Source organism: Hibiscus syriacus, unplaced genomic scaffold (assembly GCF_006381635.1).
Source record: "Hibiscus syriacus cultivar Baekdansim isolate YM2019G1 unplaced genomic scaffold, ASM638163v2 tig00110794_pilon, whole genome shotgun sequence".
Classification (NCBI taxonomy): Eukaryota; Viridiplantae; Streptophyta; class Magnoliopsida; order Malvales; family Malvaceae; genus Hibiscus; species Hibiscus syriacus.
This window is the reverse complement of record NW_024062865.1, coordinates 343,608-365,694: the sequence shown is the minus strand read 5'-3', so window position 1 is coordinate 365,694 and position 22,087 is coordinate 343,608. Positions and strand designations below refer to the sequence as shown.

At 34.3% G+C, this 22,087-nt stretch overlaps 1 protein-coding gene across 2 annotated transcripts; it reads left to right on the top strand.

Annotated features, from left to right (window-relative positions):
* The first annotated feature begins 12,265 nt into the window (after nt 1–12,265).
* On the top strand, nt 12,266–13,707 carry LOC120141204 (NAC domain-containing protein 43-like). Of its 2 annotated transcripts, XM_039156137.1 has the most exons (4): nt 12,267–12,486; nt 12,569–12,837; nt 12,912–13,104; nt 13,168–13,707. In XM_039156137.1, exons 1-4 carry the CDS (start codon nt 12,303–12,305, stop codon nt 13,575–13,577), a joined length of 1,056 nt encoding a protein of 351 aa, XP_039012068.1. In that variant the 5' UTR covers nt 12,267–12,302; the 3' UTR covers nt 13,578–13,707. The 2 variants fall into 2 exon arrangements, with proteins under 2 accessions (XP_039012067.1, XP_039012068.1); XM_039156136.1 differs by having other exon boundaries at nt 12,266–12,486; nt 12,912–13,707.
* Nucleotides 13,708–22,087: the final 8,380 nt, after the last annotated feature.

The window sequence follows — 22,087 nt, the reverse complement described above, 5'->3', positions numbered from 1 at the left end:
TCGCTTTGAGTGCAATATCCTTCGCCGCGAAGTTGAAATTGACTCTAGCTAAAACCTGAAAAGTTATCCATATATGTGATGCTATGGATGCAATGCTCTTAGGTGTGCCTAAAATGCATATGCAACATATGTTATCTTGGGGCTCTGGAGAGAAATCTCGATCTCCAGTTGCCTGTCTGGAATCTTGATTCTTGAATCTTCAAATTTTGATCCCTGATCTTGAATTCTTCAAATGTTCAAATCTGATGTGCACATTCTATTTTTGATTTGAGAAATGCTTCTCGACCATCTCAAGTATGTGCTTGAGCTGAGTGTAACAGTTCAGATGATGCTTCAAAAGAAGTTGTCTTGAAAGAGATAGAATTCGTTTCAAGGGAAACGATCTCAAAGATATCTGTTGTTTCATGAGAAACAGTTTCAAGGGAAACAAAATTATGTTTTAAGGGAAATAAATTTGAAGATTTTGTGTTTCAAGAGTAACTGTCTCAAGGGAGACAAAATTATTTTTAGGGGAAATAAATTCAAAGGTTTTGTTTCAAGGGAAACTGTCTCAAGATAGACGAAAATTGTTTCAAGAGAAACTGTCTCAAGAGAGGCAAAACTTAGTTCCAAAAGAAACTGTCTCAAGGGAGACGAAATTTGTTTCAAAGAAAACATATTCAAATATTTTGTTTCAAGGGAAACTGTCTCAAGAGAGACAAAATTTATTTCAAGGGAAACTGTCTCAAGATAGACGAAATTTGTTTCAAGAGAAACTGTCTCAAGAGAGACAAAATTTGTTTCAAGGGAAACTGTCTCAAGAGAGAAAAACTCTTCTAGTGAAAACGGTCTCAAGTGAGACAAATCTTGTTTTAAGAAAAACAATCATGAGTGAAATAAATCTTCTTTCGAGTAAAACAGTCCCAAGTGAGACAAAGTCTGTTTTAAAAAAGCAATCTCAAGTGAGATAATCATCTGCATTAAATGAAACTGTCTCAAGCGAGACAGAATTTATATTGTAAATGTCGATCTTTCTGTCTGTCGAGTTGGTTGAAGTGTAGTTTCTTGCTGCTGAGCTAAACAACTGACATCAATCTGTAAAGGTGCTTTTGAATCGAGTATTCTTCGTCTTGAAGTCGAACTTGACTCTAAAGCTGTAAAAATTATGTATGTGGAAAGAAAATGATAGATATAACGCTTAAAATGTATGCATAAGATGCATGTAACATGAATTTGTTATATTTTATCTCCTGAAAAAGGTCCGATAATTCGCATTAGGATGTTGAATCCCCAAAGATGCCTCAATATCCAAAAATGCCCCAATATTTGATGTTGAATCTTCAAAGATACCCCAAATGTTCCTCATTTCTTGCTTCATCATTGATTCTAAGCATGAGCTTTGTGTTTGAGAGTCACATGTCATTTACCAAGATCCACTCTAGAGATACTGTCTTGTTTGAAAAAAAAATGTTTTTCTTTCTCTTCTATATTCAAAGTCATGAAAATATCAATTAAAAGAGTTTCAAAAAATGTTTAATCTCAAGTTTTAAAAATATTGCCCCTATCACGGTTTTACAATTGAGACGAATCATAAAACTAGAGTTCATCGGATATCAAAGAATTAATTATAATGTTAATCCTTCAATAAATTATAGTTATTTGACAAGTGTCAAGATCAAAGCTATCTTTGAGAGATGGTCAACTAAGGAAAGGATAAAAAGTCTCAGGTCATTGTGTTTGGTCAAAGGTTTGGCATTTGATGCTCAAAGGATTGATGGGGTAGCTTGCATGCTCAAAGGATTGATGGGGTAGCTTGCATGCTTCTCTACTGGAAGTGTTCTCTGACTCCCAACCTTCGTTGTCACACTCGGATTGTGCGATGCCTTATCAAGGAATTTGTGTGATCACCTCAGTTGCACAATTTTTATATTCGAGCCGCCTTTTCAGGTTTTCAACTCGAATCCTCCTTTGGTTTCAAGACATTATTCAGGATTTATGTCTTGAACCCCCCTTTGTTATTTTTCTCTACCATACATTAATTACATTGTTTTTTTTTTGCAAACAAAGATTAATCCTGATGGGCGGGATGAAATCTGAAGATAGTCTCTTCTGTTTAGAAATCCATGTATGATTAGAAGGGACTTTTAAGGCACGTAATGTAGGCCAGGGTTCGTGGTTATGAAAGAAAAGGATAAATAGGCCCAAATAAGTGTTTCAGGGTATTGAACCAAGGATCAATTCATTCTGATGCCATCGATCTTGTCTTGCTCAAAATGTCTCTTTCTCTTGATGCTCTATGATCTTTGAGTGAAGGGATTCAGTGATTCGGGAATGATTGTGCTTGATCAATCTCATTGAAGCTTGATGCACCATTTGTCTTTAGGGAATTTTTGCATGTGTTTTTTGTTCCCTTTTTTATTTTTGTTCTTTCTTTTTTGTTCTTGTTTTTTCCTTTTTTGCTTCTTTTCTTTTTTCTTTTTCCTCTTTTTGTTCTGATTGAATCATCGCACTTGGCATTTGGTTCACCTTTCGGTATCTCATCTGAATCAATGTCTTCACTCATGTGAGCAGATTTTCTCCACCTTGCCCCCAGTATGGAGGGTGATCCTTGGTTAGGGTTGAATCAAAAGAAAAAAAAATACTATAGGCTCAAAAGGGGACGCAAGGGATATATATTTTCTCCTGTTGTGAAGGGATAAAGAAAGAAAGCCGTTCATCATTTCATACATATAAGTCTTCACAGAAGAGGTATCCCCAGGGGGATAGATTTTCAGGATTAATTCTATTCACATGAAAACAGTGCAATTAATGCATGATAGAATTATTTCGAATGAATTATTTTTTCTGCTCCTTGCTCCCAACAGGTCTCAATGTTCAGGCTCCTAGCGAGATGCCCCAAACTGTATCTTAGAAGAATGCTCATATTCAAATGAACAACTCAATGCCTTGGGTTTTAATGGTAAAAAAGGTTAATTTTGAGTCTAAAAAGACAGTTGTGTGATCTTATTGACTCAAAGAAAGATGTGGGTGTATCAAAAAGATAAAGGTAATGTTCAAGAATTTCAAATGGAGGTAATGTCAAAATTTGGTTTTTTGAAAATGACCATGAGTTATTTTGGGTAAAGAATCAAGGTGTTTTATTCTAGGGTTTGAGACAGGGTAAGAAAGGTCTAATCTTGTCATATGACAAAAATCTATAATTCTTGAAGAATTAAAAGAATCCTTAATTCATTTAATATTCAAAGAACTAAAGATTAAAATTTGTTCAATTGCTCCACCTTAAAAAGTAACATGAATTCAATCGTTTAAAAGATGTGTTAAAACAAAATAATCCTCTAAGTGCAAATGGTATATGCCATGCCCCCTTCTTCGGCAAACGCCTTACAGTTTTCAGAAGAATGTTTGGGAATCCTTATGTGGCAACAACTTCAACATCGTAGCCCTTAGGAGATGGGTACTCTTTTCTCATATCATCCTGGCAGGCTTAGTCCTACAATCAGCTGATCCAGCTCCCCCTGTACTGATTTTAGTTTTTCTTTAATTGTTAAAATCTTACTTTCATGTGGTGTAATGTGGTTAAGACCACTTCATCGAATCATCCGTGACTTAATTTCATGTTTATGAATATGCTTAAAAATGTAGATGAAGATGCAAAAATGCAAGAATGCATGAAATGTTCGAGGCATTGATCCAAGAAATGTGCCTGTTATTATGAATAATCCTTATTGGGGACAAAAATGTTTTATCTTTTAAGAGACAAAAATATCCTGACAGCTTCTGACATGTTGACTAGTCTTCTGCTTTCGTCTTTCACCGGTTGAATAACCTGTCGAACCGCTCCGGCCTCTCTAGATGAACTGTGAAAATGTTGAGTTATTTTTCATACTGGTCCAAGAAGTCTTGAATGATCGCATCTCGAGCATTTACTTTTGTTGAGTATGTTCCCAATGAATTCGTCATTGGAGCCCTTAATTGATAGGAACTATGTGAAGTTCATTAATCTATTTCTTGAATTCGCCAGCAATGGTCTTCAATTTCAGCTATCATTTTGCCATTGTTGTGTTCAAAGGGACTTCCGAGATACATAACCTTCATCTTGCCCCTGCAACCTCTGCCAGTCAGTTCTTCAAAGATAAGCTTCCATTGTGCTTGATGTAGACCTGGTTCATTTTGGGTCTTTTATAATGCAGTAGAGTGATATACTCTTCAATTGTGGGCACCACGTCTTCTGGATTGAATGTGACACATAGTCGCCTTGTAGACTATCCTCTGTATTTTCATCTCTTGTATTACAACACCTTTGTCCATGGATTCAGATTATTCGAGTTTTAACAAACACGTTTTAGTGGATCAATGACCTCTTTTGAATGATGCAAGTGATGAAAATAAAATAAAATAAAATAAAGATGAAAAGAGTTAGTGAGGTGAAAAATAATAAAAAACGATCATAAAAATGAAAGTCCTACCCCACATGCTTATTATTCCTACCCGAACATGATCTCTATCCCGCAAGTTGATTTTGAACAAGTCCTAACCGCATATTTATCTAGTTCGCACGCTTTGAACAGAAAGTAAAGCATGAAATAATTCTGGCATCCTAAGGTTTGAAATGAGGTTTTGGGGTAGGCTCTAATTCTTCAAAGTCTCCCGGTTTAGGTGCTAAAAAATGGTACCCGAGTTCTCCTTGCTGGTGCCCCCTTGGGCTTGCCAGACCCTTAGTCCTAAACCCATCACAGGCTCATGTGGACTAAGTTAAACTCGAGAGGACACATTTCCTTATGTCTATGCGGAGAATAAATTCACACGAAGACATAAGGTATATGAATCCCGAAGGCTACTTGCTAGGCATATGCGGTGAATAAATTCACACGAATGCGTCGCTTTCACCCCCACTTAAAACGGGTTTGGAGCTCGGGTTTAGAGCCTTAGATGAAAAAATACTTTAAGGGCTGAAATCATTGAGAAAACGGTTAGTACAACTATTTACGCGAAAAAATATAATCAAAAGTAAGCAATAAGGATCGAAATGTTACCTTAAAATTTAAACTTACCCTTTTCGTTGAAAAGACAACTGGAAATTATCTTAGCCTGACTCACTTACCTGTGTCCCCAGCGGAGTCGCCAAACTGTCGCAACCGTCTTTCGGTTGGGCCCCGGAATTGGGCTTCGACTTAGGAAAATGGATTGGAGTCGCCACCGATCATTTATTTAAAGATAAATGGGTTGATCGGATACCCTATTTCTTACCTGATCTGCGTCTTACCAGAAATATGTCGGGCTCGGGAGTCGGTTACAGTCAAGGAAGGATTAGCACCCTTGAACCGCCCTTTCGGTACTACGTAATTTCCAGTTGTCTTAATTAAGAAAAATAACAAGTTAAATTAAAAGATAAAATAATAATCCAAAATTACTTACCTTTGACGGATTTACAAATATACCCTTTAAAAGTCAAAATATGGGTTAGAAGAGATGAATAAATAATAAATAAAGTAAAACAAATAAAATAAGGAGATTAAGTAAGAAATAAAGTAAATATAAAATGAATAGAATATAAAATAAAAAAACAATAACACTAATATATGCACAACAAACAACTAAATAAAAATAAAATGATAATGCAAATAAATAAATAAAACAAGTAAAGAATATAAAAACATAAAATATAGGATAAATATAAAAATAGATAAATAAATTAGTAAAATATATAAAAAGTAAAAACATATATATATATATAAGTAAAATAATAATAATAAAAAAAGAAAATCAAAAGTAATATACGTATATACATGCAAAATAGGAAATATAAATATATATATATATATATATAATAACACTAATAAAAAAACATATATACATATATAATAAAATTAATAGAAAATAATATGCATATATAACAAGAATAATAAAGTAGGGAAAAAATGATTTACGGGGGAGAATTAAATATTTTAAAAAAATGAACACGCCTCGGGGGTTGATCTAGGTTCGAAACTTCGAAATCCCACCCTTTTTTAGTCATCGGCGCAACCCACGTTTTGGGTTATTCGAACCAAATCTCAAGAAAAATAACGTGCACATGCGAGAAATGAACGAACAATGTAAAAAAAAGATGTTACCTTTTATTTCATTTTCGAATTGTTTACAACAACTTTGCCTTTGTATTTTCCGTGCTTTCCTCTGTGTTTTGTGTGTAAATCGTGTCCTCAAATGGTGAGTTACAATGGCTATTTATAGTGCTTGTAGATCCTATCTTTAAGAATTTAAATAATAGTAGAACTCTATCCTATTTTTTGAATCCTAACAAAATTCTATCCTATCTTTAGGAGTTTGAATTCTAGTAGGACGAAAAGGTGTGTTGACAAAACTTAATGAGTTTATCAAACTTTAATTTGAGAGACGAACATAATAATTCTTTTAATGATTTTACAATTTTAATAGGATGATCTATTTTGAGATATACTTGATGAAAATGAAATCTACAAGTTCTTTACTCCAACAATAATTTAATTTAAGATTATACTTTTCATAAAAAAACCAATCAATTAAATTATAATTATTTTCTTTTTTGAGTGTATAAATTAAAAAATATTGTGTTAAATTTGGGAATGATCGTTCGTTTTACGATTATACACTGACTGGAATAAATTATCAAATTTGGGAATGACAGATCAATGTGTTGGAACGAAGTTTTGGCTTGGGCAATTGTTAATTTCAAAGGGAAGTCTTTGCTTGCTTGTATCTTGAAATTGGCTTAGACTTGTTTTCTGTATTTTGTTTGGGAAGAACGCAATTTTAGGCGTTTTAAGGGATGCTCTCATTTAGTTGAAGAGATTTTTGAATGCATTAGGGTGACTATTTGTGCTAAATTGCAGGGTTGTTGTATTAACAAGCTTAATAAGGTTAATTTGAAGCTTTGCCTTGACTGAGGGATTTGTTGATTTTTTCTTTTGCTGTTGGGTTGATAGAGTTGTTGCTTTGGCTGCTTAATTGTTGAGGAGCGTGGGTCCATAAGAACATAATGTTCACTGGACAGTCTCTTATTCAGAGTTTACTCTTTGTTTTTCATTCTGCTGAAGGTTTTGTTATATTTAGTAGGATTGGATTACATGATTATTTGGTGGGTTTGGGAGAAATGTTGTAGCGCAAATAGTTGATTGGGGTTGGCATGGAGTATAATTGTGTAGTTGTATAGAGGGTATATTCTATATAGAGTTTTTCTTTTCAGGTTTTTTATTCTAGAAAGAGTTTGGATTTTGGATTTGTTTGTTGCTTAGTTTGATGTTCAATAGGGTTGTAGTTTGGTGTTTCTTTTGTAGCAGGTGTTGTGTTTTCTTTAGGTAATAAAATTTGAAATTATCCATACACAAAAAAACATCTCCTATTTATCTATTTTATTATTATTATTTTATTTATAAATATTAATCCGTCTATTTTAAGTACTTACTTTTTACAGTTATAATTATATATTTGTTATCGAAATATATTAAAAGAAGTACGAGGGAATTTTGTAGTTTATAGAGTTAAAGAAAACTTCCCTCCAAACGAATAAATTTTTATGTAAAAGTTTCCGTAATACAAAGATGGGTTGGTAAATGATAATGCAAAGACAGACATCTTCGATGAAATTATGAAAGAAAAAACCTTTATATTTATGAAGTAATAAAAAAACATGAAAATTTGAGTAGTTAGGAATCGTGTAAGAACGATGTTGTTGGCGTCAACTGACAAAGAAGCCGAGCTGAGACATTGGGAAAAGATGTAACCTAGAACAAGTGGAGACCGTCGTACTATCTATCCTTCCACCGCAAAAGTAAGTACAAATAAAAACCGGCAGGCAGTCTCAAGAGTACGTCAGAGGCACTGCTTTCATTATTATCATCTTCGATTTTAGCTTCATCACTTTTGTTTTATTACAGATGGAGAAGAGAAATCGTTGGGTGGATCGAGAAGAATGGGTTCATTGCATAAATTGTTCAGAGACCGGGATGGCCATGCAGTGGTCGGCTCTGTCAAAGCGTTGAAACATGCTCCACTAATTTGTTAAAGGTTGATGCAAGAAAAGGGTGTCTGAAGTCGCCGACCAAACATCTGAATAGCGAGGAATTTGACGTAATAGCTGTTGGAACATGCGAAGTGGAACGGGGAAAAAACCCACAAATAATGCTTTTGACTGGCTCAGAACGTTCATCGAGTCCGTCACCCAAAGACTCCTTTGCGCCTTATTGGACAGGATCCGGTTCGATTAAGCTAAAGACACAGCTGGCATCTGGTCCAATCAAAGCACCAATAGCAATAATGAAATTTTAGTACATATGGGATTAGGGCCCTGACCCCAATTGTTATTACGCCCCAGTTTGATTGAATAATTTAAAATCGAGCATCCGAGCAAAAAGAGTTGATAAATTATAAGATGACAAAGGATGATAGATGCAAGGATGGATTGGAAGGTGAGTGGAGACCATTTTACTCTTAAAATTTAAAATTATCCTAAAATTTAGATTTTTATATATATTTTTTATTTAAATTTTATTTTTACCATCATGGAATTTTTAAGTTCATCCCCTCCTAAAATTAGAAGAGCTCATCCTTAGACGCATAGTTTCCATTGAAGATTGTTGTAACCCAGTGATGGATCGAGAGAGGGCAAGTACGGTTGCTCTCCTGAAAATTTTAAATTCTCATATAATTTAAGTATTTTTAATTCTCTATTAATAACTTGTTTTTGTCACCTAAAAACTCATAAGTTTACCTCTAACACAAAATCTTACGTCTTTTTTATTGTAATTGATGGTATGCAAGCTGAATAATGGGTTGCACGTAAAGGTTTGTTGCTTGCCAAGAGATTAGGCGTACACAATGATAGATTCAGAATTTGATATTATCACTGAACTTTCAAAATTTTAAGGACGAAAATAAATTTTTAATAGAAAATATATTAAAAAATCTAAAATATATGATGATTTTAAATTCTCATGAGACAATTGTCCCCCTCCTCTGCCCGGTCCATCCTGGCATACACCTTTTAATTTTATATAATTTAATTTTAATTACATAAAAGAAGGCTTTATTGGCAATGCCGAAGGCATCTTATCTCATTTCATCATCTTTTTTTTTAGGCACTGGTCCCTTGAATGGGGAAATATTCTCCACTATCTTCAATTAATCAGTTTCAAGCAACTCTCCGGTCGGATGAGAATCTCCCCATTCTCATATCGCAGGAACAATGGACTGTCAAGGCAAAAATATAAGAATTCTACTGGGGAGCGCTTGTCATGGAATCGACCAACACCCACAATCTCACTTAATAAATCCTTAAAAGCTGCCCCAATATCAGTGGCTTTTTTAAATTTTTTTTAATTATTATGTATGCGGGTAGTATTTGTATGAATTTTTTTATAATAATTTAACAATAAATACTCAATTTTATTAAATATTTTAGTCGAATTTAAATTTTTTAAAAATAATAATTATCATTTTAACTACTAAATTCGTTTGGTTGTAAAAGATTAAAAGAAGAAGAAGAAGGAATGTAAAGTAAAATACGGGTGTCAGTAACTAAACTATAAAGTGGTTGGTCCGTCATGATATCAATTATTAGAGTTAAAGGAATTCAGAGCATAAAATTGATTAGAATGGAGACTTTTGAGACTTCCTTTAACTAAATGCACAATTACGAAATTCAAGATAAAGTGAGATTAAAGCCAAATAAGTAAGTAATTTTAATATAAATCGAAAATAATATATTCATGTAACCACGTCCTTTTTACAATGCGTGAAAATTGATTATTTACTGTGCATTTAATTCACAGAATTTAAGATTATCGGCGGGAATAGAATTACCGGTAAGAATAAGATTATTGGGAATATTGTATTTTGTGTTTGGTCTGTTTAGCAGGAATGTAAGATTACAGTGTTTGGTTAAAAGAATAAAATATTATTAAAATGTATATTTTACCAAATTGTCCTTATTATATATTTGTTTTTTTTAACAAGTTGAATTCTACTCTAATTAATTTATATATTTTCTTTTAAAAAAATTAAATTCATAAAATATATATAATTTTTTTACAAAATTAAAAAGATAAATAGGTTTAATGAAATGGTAAAATTTTATTTTAACCCTTGAATTTTATATAAAATTCTAATTATGAACTTTTTTGTAAATCTAAAATAGTTTAAGGATGAATTTATAATTTAACCTTCCTAAAAAATATTTATTCAACGACAGATGAAGTATATATATATTTTTTTTAAAAATAAGGGCATTTTAGTCCAAAATGTCGGTAATCCAACAATACCTAAGGGAATGAGGTAATCACATTCCCGATAATATACCTCAAAAATACTACTGTTGAAAATAAATTATTACCAGGAGTTGAAAATATTTGCCAACCAAACAAAGGAATGACATTTCAATCTACTGGTAATCAAATATAACTCCAACCAAACGCGCCATTAACACTTAAACAGTCCCCCACAAAAAAAAAACAAATAAACCGTTAATTATGAAATTATATGATTAAATTCATCCAAACCCATGATATATCTTAGTTATAATTAGTTAAATAAATAGGGGAAATAATACTTTTTAGACATTTATTTTAATATATTATATTTTCGTCCTTGTACGTTAGTTGGACTTGGAATGATTTCAATGGATTCTTTGAACCCAGTATTAAAAAACGAAACGTGACATCATCACAGCAACGAGTGTTTAGTTAAATTAATTAGCTAGGTTTATGCTTAAATTATTCTACCTTCTGATTTTCTATTATGTTTGCTAATTTTTCTCAAAGCTAACACAATATTAATTGGCTAAATTCTTCAAAATTAAAATAAAATGTCTAAATTTTAAATATACAAAGAGTGCAGTGATTAGGAGCATATTTTAACGTATATTTTTTTATTATAAATTATAAAAAATAATTAAGTGATTAGGGCCTACCTACCCCTATATTCGGTATTAGAGATTATGGTTTTAAGTGATTTTTTTATTAAGTTAAAGGGGATTACAAAGTAGTATTTATTCTAAGTATTTTTAATTATTTGACAATGAAAGTTCAATCATCTTTGCAGTTGATGGTACTCAAACTCGTGACCTCTAGGAACAACAACGGTTCCTTTAACCACTGAGGTAGGTATCTGTTTATAATTACTCCTACTTATTGACAACACACACTCTGTAAATGTAATTATTCGAACTTAAGACTTTTAGGAAAAAACAAACTCACTTTTACAACTGAGATTGCTTAATGGGTTTCAAATGCTAATATTTATTTAGGTGAGCATAATTAATTAAGGGCCGATCAAGATATATATATCAACTTTTATCTTTTGAAAATTAAAATTAAAAAGATGGATCGCTTTGCATCCTAAAAGTGTTGCCAATAATTCATCACATGTATTAAATCCATCATTCAAAAGTACAGGTCACAGCATAGAAGGAAAAAGAAGAAACAGCTCAAATAACAAGAGACAAGCACCAAGCCATTGACATTTATACAGGCAAAAGCTGAAATGAAGACTTATAATCATGAAAGGCGAAGTTAATGAAATATATTATTCACTCTTTGCTGCTTGGAGTTTTTCAAGACATAAGCTCTACTATAAATTATGGGATTAAATTTTGTTACCCTTTCCTCCACCCCACACCTTCCACCTTTAATGCGTAGCCCATTATCTCTTTGAATTGAAATTAGGTATTCATCGTTGACTAATTACGAGTCGTACTGCATTCTCATGGGAGAAAGAAATGAATCAGGTGATGATGGATGTAGGTTGGGTAGTTTAAGAGGTGCTTTTCTATGGAGATTTTAAGGTCGAAGGTCATAGTTTTGATGGAGCCATGGCCCCACATTGGGTCCTACAACCCCAAAATAATGTCTTTCCTCTTTCCATCTAGGTAGCTGGCTCTTCTCCAATGCATAGTAACCCTAATTCCCACTTTCGGTCATACACTCGCAGCCGTGGATATTACAGACGTCAGAATATAATTTATTTTTTAAAAAGTAACTATACTTTTATAGTACGATATAATTATGGTGTCGCGATAACATTAAAAAAATATTATGATATTATCTTTATATTGAGACCACAATTTACTACTATCACCTCACCACACTTCCTCTCTATACCTTTAGCCGGCACCACCAGTCCCCATCAACAACGCAAACCATTTTTCTTTTTCTTCTCTCGTTTGTATGTTAATTTGGCCTTTTTATGTTCTGCAAACACACACACACAGATATATATAGCCTTCTCCACATACTCCATTGCCCACAGCAGCTTTGGAATCATTTACTTCTCTCATCTCATTGCCATTCCAAATGCCGGAGAACGTGAACATATCTGTAAACGGACAGTCTCAAGTCCCACCAGGATTCCGATTTCATCCCACCGAAGAGGAGCTCTTGCAATACTATCTCAGAAAGAAGGTTTCATATGAGAAAATAGATTTAGATGTAATTCGGGATGTTGATCTTAATAAGCTCGAGCCATGGGATATTCAAGGTACATAATATAATATGATTATATAAGTTGCTCATTGGTTTTATTATACGTTCCATTTCCTTTATCAAGAATTGAATTGCAGAGAGTTGCAAAATCGGAACCACTCCTCAGAATGATTGGTACTTTTTTAGCCACAAAGATAAAAAGTATCCAACCGGAATTCGCACCAACCGTGCCACCGCTGCCGGGTTCTGGAAAGCGACCGGTCGAGACAAGATCATATATAGCAACTGCCGACGGATCGGAATGAGGAAGACTTTGGTGTTCTACAAAGGACGAGCTCCTCATGGCCAAAAATCTGATTGGATCATGCACGAATACAGGCTAGACGATAACATCGTTGAAACAACTGTAAGTAAGCCAAAAACTCTGATACTTTTTGGCCATTCAATTAATATTGGAAGTAATTTTTTTAACAAATCAAGGTCTCCAATGCTATGGGAGAGGGCACACAAGAAGAGGGATGGGTGGTATGTCGTATCTTCAAGAAGAAAAATCACCACAAAATACTGGATAATCCCGTCAGCTCATCTTTCAGTTCAGAAACCAGGAACCATATGTTCGGTTCGTGTAATGAAGGAGACTTAGAGCAGACACTCGAACACATGCGAAGGAATTGTAATGAAGATGGTATAGCAAACAACAGTTCGAGATTCATCAGGCCCATCGAGACAGCCATTAGCAATGGCTACCCGGACTCATTCATGAAACTGCCGAGCCTCGAGAGCCCCAACTCGGCGAGCAGCCTCAACTGTTATCAGCCGATGATGATGGACAATAAAGGTTCGATCACAAATCATGTGGGTGGTGGCGGTGATCCCAACTGGGTTTACAGCAATGACTCAAGGCTGACAAACTGGGCAGCACTCGACCGGCTCGTAGCCTCACAACTCAACGGCCAAACAGAGACATCTAGGCAATTGGCATGCTTCAACGACATCTCCGTCGCGTACAGCAACCCCGGTTCCGATCATCATCATGATCTCCAATTACCAACCGTTCGATACAACGGCGAGATAGACCTGTTGAGTTTCACTAGATCATCGGCATCACCCGACGCATTGTGCCACGTGGTGAATGCTAGTGTATAAACAGAACAACCCTACATATAATCATACCTTAGTTCCTAAAGTCAGAAGGTTATTATTACAGCTAGCAGTGATGTTGATGAATATATATGTTTGTAGAGATTATAAATAAAAAAGTGAAGTTTTATTCTTCGACAGGGACCATTATCTTTACTGAATCAAGATGTCTTCCATTTTCGTAAATGTGCTCTCTAGAAGCCTTGCAAAAACTCTATCTGATTTGATTAATCTCTCTTTTTAACCGCGATATAATCATTATAATTCCTGCATGTTTCTCCCTTGCAATGATCAAATTGGGTTTGTTTTCTAATAATCTCCAAGCCACGTGGTCTGTTGGAATGGTTTAGGTTTTTGAGCGAACGGTACTCGGTTCATGCATTACTTGTAACAATTTAAGGAAAGGACAAAACAGTCACTGCCTTACATTTTGGTCTGCTAGCTAATGAAAATATATATTTTTCAAATTCTTCTATTAGTCCCTCAACTATGCATAAGTTTACATGCTCTAATTTTCTCAACTTTAATCCTTCAACTTTTGAAATTTTGAAATTTTAGTTCTAATTCAAACAGTATCCATGAAATTCGTTAAGTAAAGTTAAGCTATTACTCTTTAAGTTATGTGTAAATTGTAGATTTCGTTTATGTTCTTCAATTTGATCATTTTAAGTCCATGCAATTTAGTCATATTATTCATATATCTTTTAATAAGATTAAAATTTGAAACTTCATAAAAAAGGACAATTAATCAAATTAGAGTATATGACGACTAAATCTACATCATATACATATTATAAGCACTAATAACAGCATTTGACCAATATATTTTTAATCCTGCTAGCACATTACCATATAGGTATTAATATATAAATCAACCAACATCAAAAAGCTAATACTCGTTTGACTGAAGATAATCTATATAGGTATTTATTAAATTAGCTTGGATATACCATTCAGAGAGAAGAAGTGTACCTATCAATTACAATCGATATTAACCGACAAAAAGGGTAGCAATTAACAGATTTTATTCACATATATACATAATTGATTTTTAGTTAAGGAATTACATCAAGTAGTTTGTTGAGACAAGGAAGGGGAGAATGTTCCAATGATATATCTTTTTGAAGCTTGAAATTCAATACCAGGGGTCCCATTTTGTATATATTCCAATACCCGGTTATCTTTAAAACGGTGGCGTTCTAGTATCAATGAAACCGTGCCACCAACCAAAGGCATATAAAAAGGGTAAACTATGTGTTTAGTCACCCATTTATTTCTATGGTTCTGTTTTGGTCACACAACTATTTTTTTCCAAATCATACTTAACATTATGTCTTGGTTCTATTTTGATAATTAGCCATTTAAAAATTAATGGTGATGTTGACATGTCATCAATAGATGTAACTTTAGCAAAATGGAAAATATTATCACGTTATTAGTTCTATTTATTTTTTTAACAACTAGTGATCAAAATGGAATAAAAATGTAACTTGGGGTATTATTTTAAAAAATAGTTAGATACCAACAACCAATTGATCTAGTGGGATGAGGCACTAAATCTTTTAAGTAAGGTCAGGGGTTTAAATCATGACGTTTGTGAATGAAGTTAATTGGTTTGGGAGGGTCGCCATCGCCTCTGCACTATCCTATTCGAATTAGTCGATAAATAAATTGGATACTGATTGTTATAAAAAAATAGATGATTAAAACATAATTACAATAATATATGGGTGACTAAATATTTAGTTTAAACTACGTGGTATTCTCACCAGTCCAATTTTTTGTACAATGTCCTAGAAAAGTGTAATAACTTTTTTTTTCATTTTTAGAAAGCAATTCTCTATTTGATGTGATACCATACCAAAAAGCCCTAATGGAATATCTATGTTCACGGTGTTCGGACATCAACACACTCGTTCTGTCTCAAAAATCGTGAAGAAGATGAAGACATGAGATGCAAGAAAAGGAAAAGACGGTATTCCTTAATCATAGTGTTTAAGCCTCGGGCTTCTCCAAATCGTTTCTCTACTCCCCCACTAATGCTAAAATTATGGACAATTTTTCAAAAAACAAAACAACTTTTGCATTACGAAAAGATGCTACACTTTTCTTGCATGCAGCATGTCTATCTATCGGTTGCGTCGGCGTAGACTGTCGGCCAACTTGAATGAATCCAATACATAGACCGTTCCTAGTTGCTGCGGCCCAATTGTGTTTTGTTTTTCATGGTCTTTCCCTGTTGTCGTTTTTGTAATATGGAAAGAAACCTAGTTTAAGTCAAACTTCAATGGCACCTTTATGAAATTCCCTACCTTGTTTTAAGAATATTTATTCTTTTGCACTGTGTATTCTAAAGCTTGCCACTGAAATCAAGAATGACAATTTGGTGCATAAAGCAAAAGCCTACACCCTACGCTGTTGAGTTCAATCAACATATATGTTGAAGTCAACATCCAAGTAGCTCTTTATTAGATTCTTGTTTCTTTGATTACCTTACGCGGCATTAAAAGAAACATATTCCGTTGTACAAAATCAATAGAACAAGGAGGGTGTAGACACTCATTTTCACCCGAATTTGAGTTTTTATTTATTATAGGCATATATACGATAATATAGTATAATTTTTGAAAGTGTTTTTGAAAAATATAACATATAGTTTACAAAAAATGGTTTCTGAAAATATATATAATATAGTTTTTTTTAAAAAAACGTTTTTGAAAACTTATATACAATATATAAGTTTTAAAAACATTTTGAAAATTATATAACATATATTTTTGAAAATCATTTTAAAAATATAATGTATAGTTTAAAATAAAAACATTTTTGAAAATTTTATATAATATATAGTTTTAAAAATATTTTGGAAAACTCATATAATATTTTTAAAAATCATTTTTGAAAACTATATGGTATATAGTTTTGAAAACATTTTTAAATATAATATATAGTTTAAAAAATATTTTTTTGGGATATATATATTATATAGTCTATATTATTATTAGTATTATTTCTTTTCATTTTATTCACTTTATTCATTTAATTTCATTTATTCTGTTTATGGTCCAGGTCCAAAGATTGGGTGAGAAGTCCACTGTTCGGGTCCAATATGTTTGGGGCCTGAACCAGCCCAAACCCTACAAGTTAGGGTTTACTCGGTCAAGCATTGCGCCGCACGAGGGAGGAACAAGGCACGCACAGCCAGGCGAGAAAACCGGCCAAAATCCGGTCACGAAGCAACCAGCCCCGGCTAAATCGGGACTGACCCATCCCGTTTTAGCCGGTCAACCCTCAACGGCCACCAGCCCCGTATTTCGGAACAGGAAAACGGCCGATGAAGGCCTATAAATACCAAATGGACAGAACCCACGACGGGGGGGGGGGGCATCTTAACCACGAGAGTAAACAGAAGACCATCAACCACGATCTACCCAGGAAACAACCACCAAAGCCTCAACAAGGCACAACCACAACATCATCGAGAGGTAAAACCACCACGACAGTACCATCAACGGTACCGAGATCGACCAACACAGATCAAAAAAACAGAGAACACAACCAAGAACCAAAGCACCATCATCAAATCGAATCATCGAAACCACGAAACCATCGAAACAAAAACAGTACAAAAATACAAAAAACCAAACAAGAGATCAAAGAACACTCAAGTTTTGAAGGATATCGTCACAGCCGAAGGCTTTCGTCTGTGGTTGCATCGGGAAGGCGAGGAGCTTTCGTCGGCGAAGGTGAAAAGCCAAGTACATTTGTGTAGATCTACTCCGATCTAGGGCCTAGTTCGTTGTTTGGTGGTTAGATCCGGGCTCCGGGGTTGGAGAGGAATATTTTGAGGGGTTTTAGTTTTTCGGCCGCCGCGAGCGGCGGCCGTCAGCGGCTGTAGACGACGGCGGCCGGTGATCAGCTTCCCATCGGTGGGATGGCCCTAGAGAGAAGCCAGAGTTCTCTCTTTTAAGAGAGATGGAGCAAAGTTGCAAAATGGGGGGTGAGTGACCGTTTTTGGCCTGAAATACCCCTTATATAATGCGCGTAAAACGGCGTCGTTTTGCTCAGGGACTTTCTGCGTAATTTCGTTCATGGGTAAACTATGTATCCGCTCCCTGGAACCTGTAATGCTTACGTTATAGTCATTGATATTAGCTTTTATTATTTTTAATTCTGACTTCAAATTTCAGGCGTATCTTATTTCAGTCACTAACAATTCCTTTTTTTTATTTTTTTGGGCCAACGTTTTTCATTTATTTAGCATTTTTTTTTAATTTTTCTTTTCCGTTCCCTTTTAATTATATAAAATTTATTTATTATCCTTTGTCTAACATTTCGATTGTTTTTTTAGAAACTTCAGTCAATCAAAAGTAAGCTTTCCACATCGAATAATTTTAATTTTAATTTAAATTTTCTAATTTTCGCATTTAACGACAACCTAAAAATTAATTGGTACCGAAAGGGCGGTTCAAGGGTGCTAATCCTTCCTTGACCGTAACCGACTCCCGAACCCGACAAATTTCTGGAAAAGCGCAGATCAGGTAAGAAATAGGGTATCCGATCAACCCATTTATTTTAAAATAAGTGGTCGGTGGCGACTCCAATTCGTTTAATCCAAGTCGAAGCCCAATTCCGGGGCACGACCGAAAGACGGTTACGACAGAGGGTAAGGCATAGGATAAAGGAGGGATTCTTTGTCCCCATCGACTCCTCCAAAATGAGTTTTGGTTTTCTTCTGCAGATAGCGAGAAAAACAAAACGTTTCAACATCCACAACCCATAGTTTTCAGAGCCTGTTGTCAACATCCGAGAGGATTCATAAATACAATTTGTGATTTAAGCAAAGTCTATATTTTGATTAATTTACATGCAAATTATGTTTTACGTCACAAGCCACAAAATGAAAGTGGATTTGCCAACACAGCCTTGGACGAATTCCGTCGATGGGTCATAATCGCTGTTATTTTTGTGATCATAAGGTCTAATCATGGTCGAGACAGCTAAATCGCAAATTAGAGGGTTAATCATGTTAGGTGCGGTGGGGTCGAACCATGCAGGCTAGGTGTTACGTCTTAATTAGTTCGAAATTGGGGGCACATAGAATAATTTTAATTTCGGAAAGGGTTAGCTTTGGCAAAACAAAACAAGGCCGGAGAATCAAATCTCCAAAGATAATTTGATGTGATTAAAAGGTGCCCGTTGCCTTTCTTTGAATTTCACGACACAGTTTTCCTTTTTCATTTCCACACTAAAAATATTGATTAAACTTTTCTCAAATAATGTTATGTTTATGAATATCTAGGACGATTGGAGCAGTCCTTCATCTAAAAATTTTAAAGTATTATATATTTTATATATTCTTTTTATATTTTTCATTAATAATTTGTTTTATCCTATAAAACTTATAAATGAATTCTCTTTAAAGTTTTAAAAGTTCACCCTTAACATAAAATTTTACGTTCTTCCAGTCTCGATTTTAAAAGCAGTCGATCAACTATGCGCAAGGTTCTTCTGGAAAGGTGAAGATAAAACTGCAGCAGGAGCTCGGGTAAGCTGGGATAGTATGTGCCTCACCAAATCAGAAGGTGGTTTAGGTCTGATTAACACATCTATGTGGAACCGAGCATGCACTATAAGCCTCATAAAAAAGGTTCTTGCTGGTAATGGCTCATTGTGGGTTGCGTGGGTTCACAATTACGTTCTTGAAGGGCAGGATTTCTGCATTTCGAGGTTGGAACAAACGTTAGTTGGGGCCTCAAAAGAATCTAACTGAGACCTACTGCTTTTCCTTTAATTGCTTCTGGTTTCATGCGAACTAAGGAAATCTGTGAGAACATTCGAATGCAAGTGCAGAAGGTTATGTGGCAACGTCTAATATGGTATCCTATGCATATTCGTAAGCATAGCTTGATTGCTTGGATGGCCATTTTGAATAGATTACCTACCAGAGATCGTTTACAAAAAATGGGAATTTGCACATATGGACTTTGTTTAAACTGTAACACTCATCAAGAAACCAGAGATCATCTTTTCTATAATTGCTCCTTGGCTGCTGGTATATGGAAATCAATTCTTATCAAGAATGGAATGAACTGTTCTACTTTGACTTGGGATGATATGGTAACTCGTGCTTGTTCCTCTTGGAAAGGAAAGTCCCTCTTAACCACCATTTTGAAGATTTCTTGGAATGCTTTCATCTACTTCGTGTGACAAGAACGGAACCAGAGATTATTTCAAGGCCATTTCCGTTCTACTGACGTTATTCTTAAAGAAATTGTTGACGTGGTTGCAATTCGTCTTAGGGGCAAGACCATAAATCGACTAGATAGTACTAACTTATTTCTTTGTAATGCTTGGGGTATAGTCTAGCCAATCATTGGTTGTGTAATTAGACTGTTTTTGTTTTGTTGATTGGTTGTAGTTAAATCTTGCTATTTTGGGTAATAAAAATCCGAATTATCAAAAAAAAAAAATTACGTTCATATCTTATTATATTTGTTTTTCACTAACTTCCGTGCAGCAAGAAACCACGAGGGCATCTTAGGCGAGGCGTGAGATTAATCAACCTAATTAAAATGAAAAAAAAATGTTTCGAAAGGTAAGTATCTTTGCTGCCGGTTGTTACATGAAGGCAGGATTAGGAATGGGGATGCGATCGAACGCCAGATTCTCCAGTATTTACACTTAATTCTTTCTTCTTTTTTTTAGATAATTACTTGGTAACCACCGACCTAGATATGCAATTAAGTCATTCGCATAATAACAAATACTTTGTGTTGTTTAAGTTTTTTATATCAAATTTTGAATAATTATTTTTGTTGCACTTAATTTGACTTGTCTATATATGTAAAAAAAAAAAAAGACTTGTCTATAGATCAAATAATTCGTCTTAATTTTAGGTTCGGTATAGGTAAATATATTTTCCTTTCAGGTCGGCTTAACTTGAATATAAACAGAATAAAATACTTTTTTTATTTAAATTTAATTAAAAAATATTTAAAATATTATGAATATTTATTTTAAATAATTAAACGAGCTTGAATAGGTTGAGTTCGAACTTTATTTTGTTCAATCCGATCCATGAACAATTTTATTACAAATAAAAATATTTTTTCTTTTCAATTCAAAAGTATTTAGATTAGAGAAAATAACCTCAGTGACAAAAAATGCCTTATAATATACGATTTTAACCAACTTTTTTTAGATTTGCCAAAATGACCAACTAAATCGCAATGCGATCGATAATTCGCAACGCGATCTCCGGTATCGCAAATCAGTTTCCAGATTCGCAACGCGAACTTGGACTATCGCAATGCGAACTTGGACTATCGCAATGCGAATATATAAATCGCAATGCGATAGTCGAAGTTCGCGTTGCGATAGTCGAATTTGGAATAAATCGCAACACGAACTTCGACTATCGCAATGCGAAACTTGGACTATCGCAATGCGAACCTCGACTATCGCATTGCGATTTACATATTCGCATTGCGATAGTCCAAGTTCGCATTGCGATTTATTCCAAATTCGTTGCGCTAGTCGAAGTTCGCGTTGCGATTTATTCCAAATTCGTTGCGATAGTCGAAGTTCGCGTTGCGATTTATTCCAAATTCGTTGCGATAGTCAAAGTTCGCGTTGCGATTTATTCCAAATTCGTTGCGATAGTCCAAAATCGCAACGACTGGTGGTATTGCATTTGTTTCTTAAAAATTTTCTCTAAAAAGATAGTATTCGCGCGGACGTGTCGAAGACACGTATTACCACGACCACGACCCGACCTGAGACGAGACGAGACGGACGGCGGCGCACGAGAGTCCCCCTTATTCTCTATCACTCAACAAGGAAGTGGGAAAGCCAAGCCTTAAATACCATTCCCAATAGTGTTTCCAATACTATGTGGGATTGAGCATTACCAACACTTGTTTGCGATACCGGAGATCGCGTTGCGAATTATCGATCGCATTGCGATTTAGTTGGTCATTTTGGCAAATCCAAAAAAAGTTTGTTAAAATCGTATATTATAAGGTATTTTTGGTCATTGAGGTTATTTTCTCTTTAGATTAAGGCTTACTAGATCTTTCTCCTTATATTTAGTTAGTTTTTTTTCCATTTTATCCATGTACTACAATTAAGATACATGCATAAGAGTAGTTACATGCATAAAAAAAGATACATGCTTAAAAGCAGTTACTTGGATGGCAAGTTTATGGTGCTTTAACTGAGTTAATTAGGTATTAGTTAATTATTTATTTAAGATAGTTTTATTTTTATTGTTAGATTTAGTTTTTCTTTAGGAGTAAACTACCTTCTCCAATTAGATAATCTGATAATTAAATTAGATTGATTTCAAAATATGTTGATCTAGATAATCTGATAATTAAATTAGATTGATTTCAAAATATGTTGATCTCTGTGTTGATTTATTCTTTTTCACCGCGTAGATTTCTAAAGTAGGGTTTTGTTTGTGAAAAAAATATTTAGGGATCTATCGTTACCGGGGTTTTCCATTGGATTAG

Coding starts and splice junctions, on each gene's coding strand:
- LOC120141204 (XM_039156136.1), top strand. CDS start 12,303: ATGCCGGAGAACGTGAACATATCTGTAAACGGACAGTCTCAAGTCCCA. Junction 12,487..12,568: donor CGAGCCATGGGATATTCAAG/GTACATAATATA, acceptor ATTGAATTGCAG/AGAGTTGCAAAATCGGAACC. Junction 12,838..12,911: donor ATAACATCGTTGAAACAACT/GTAAGTAAGCCA, acceptor TAACAAATCAAG/GTCTCCAATGCTATGGGAGA.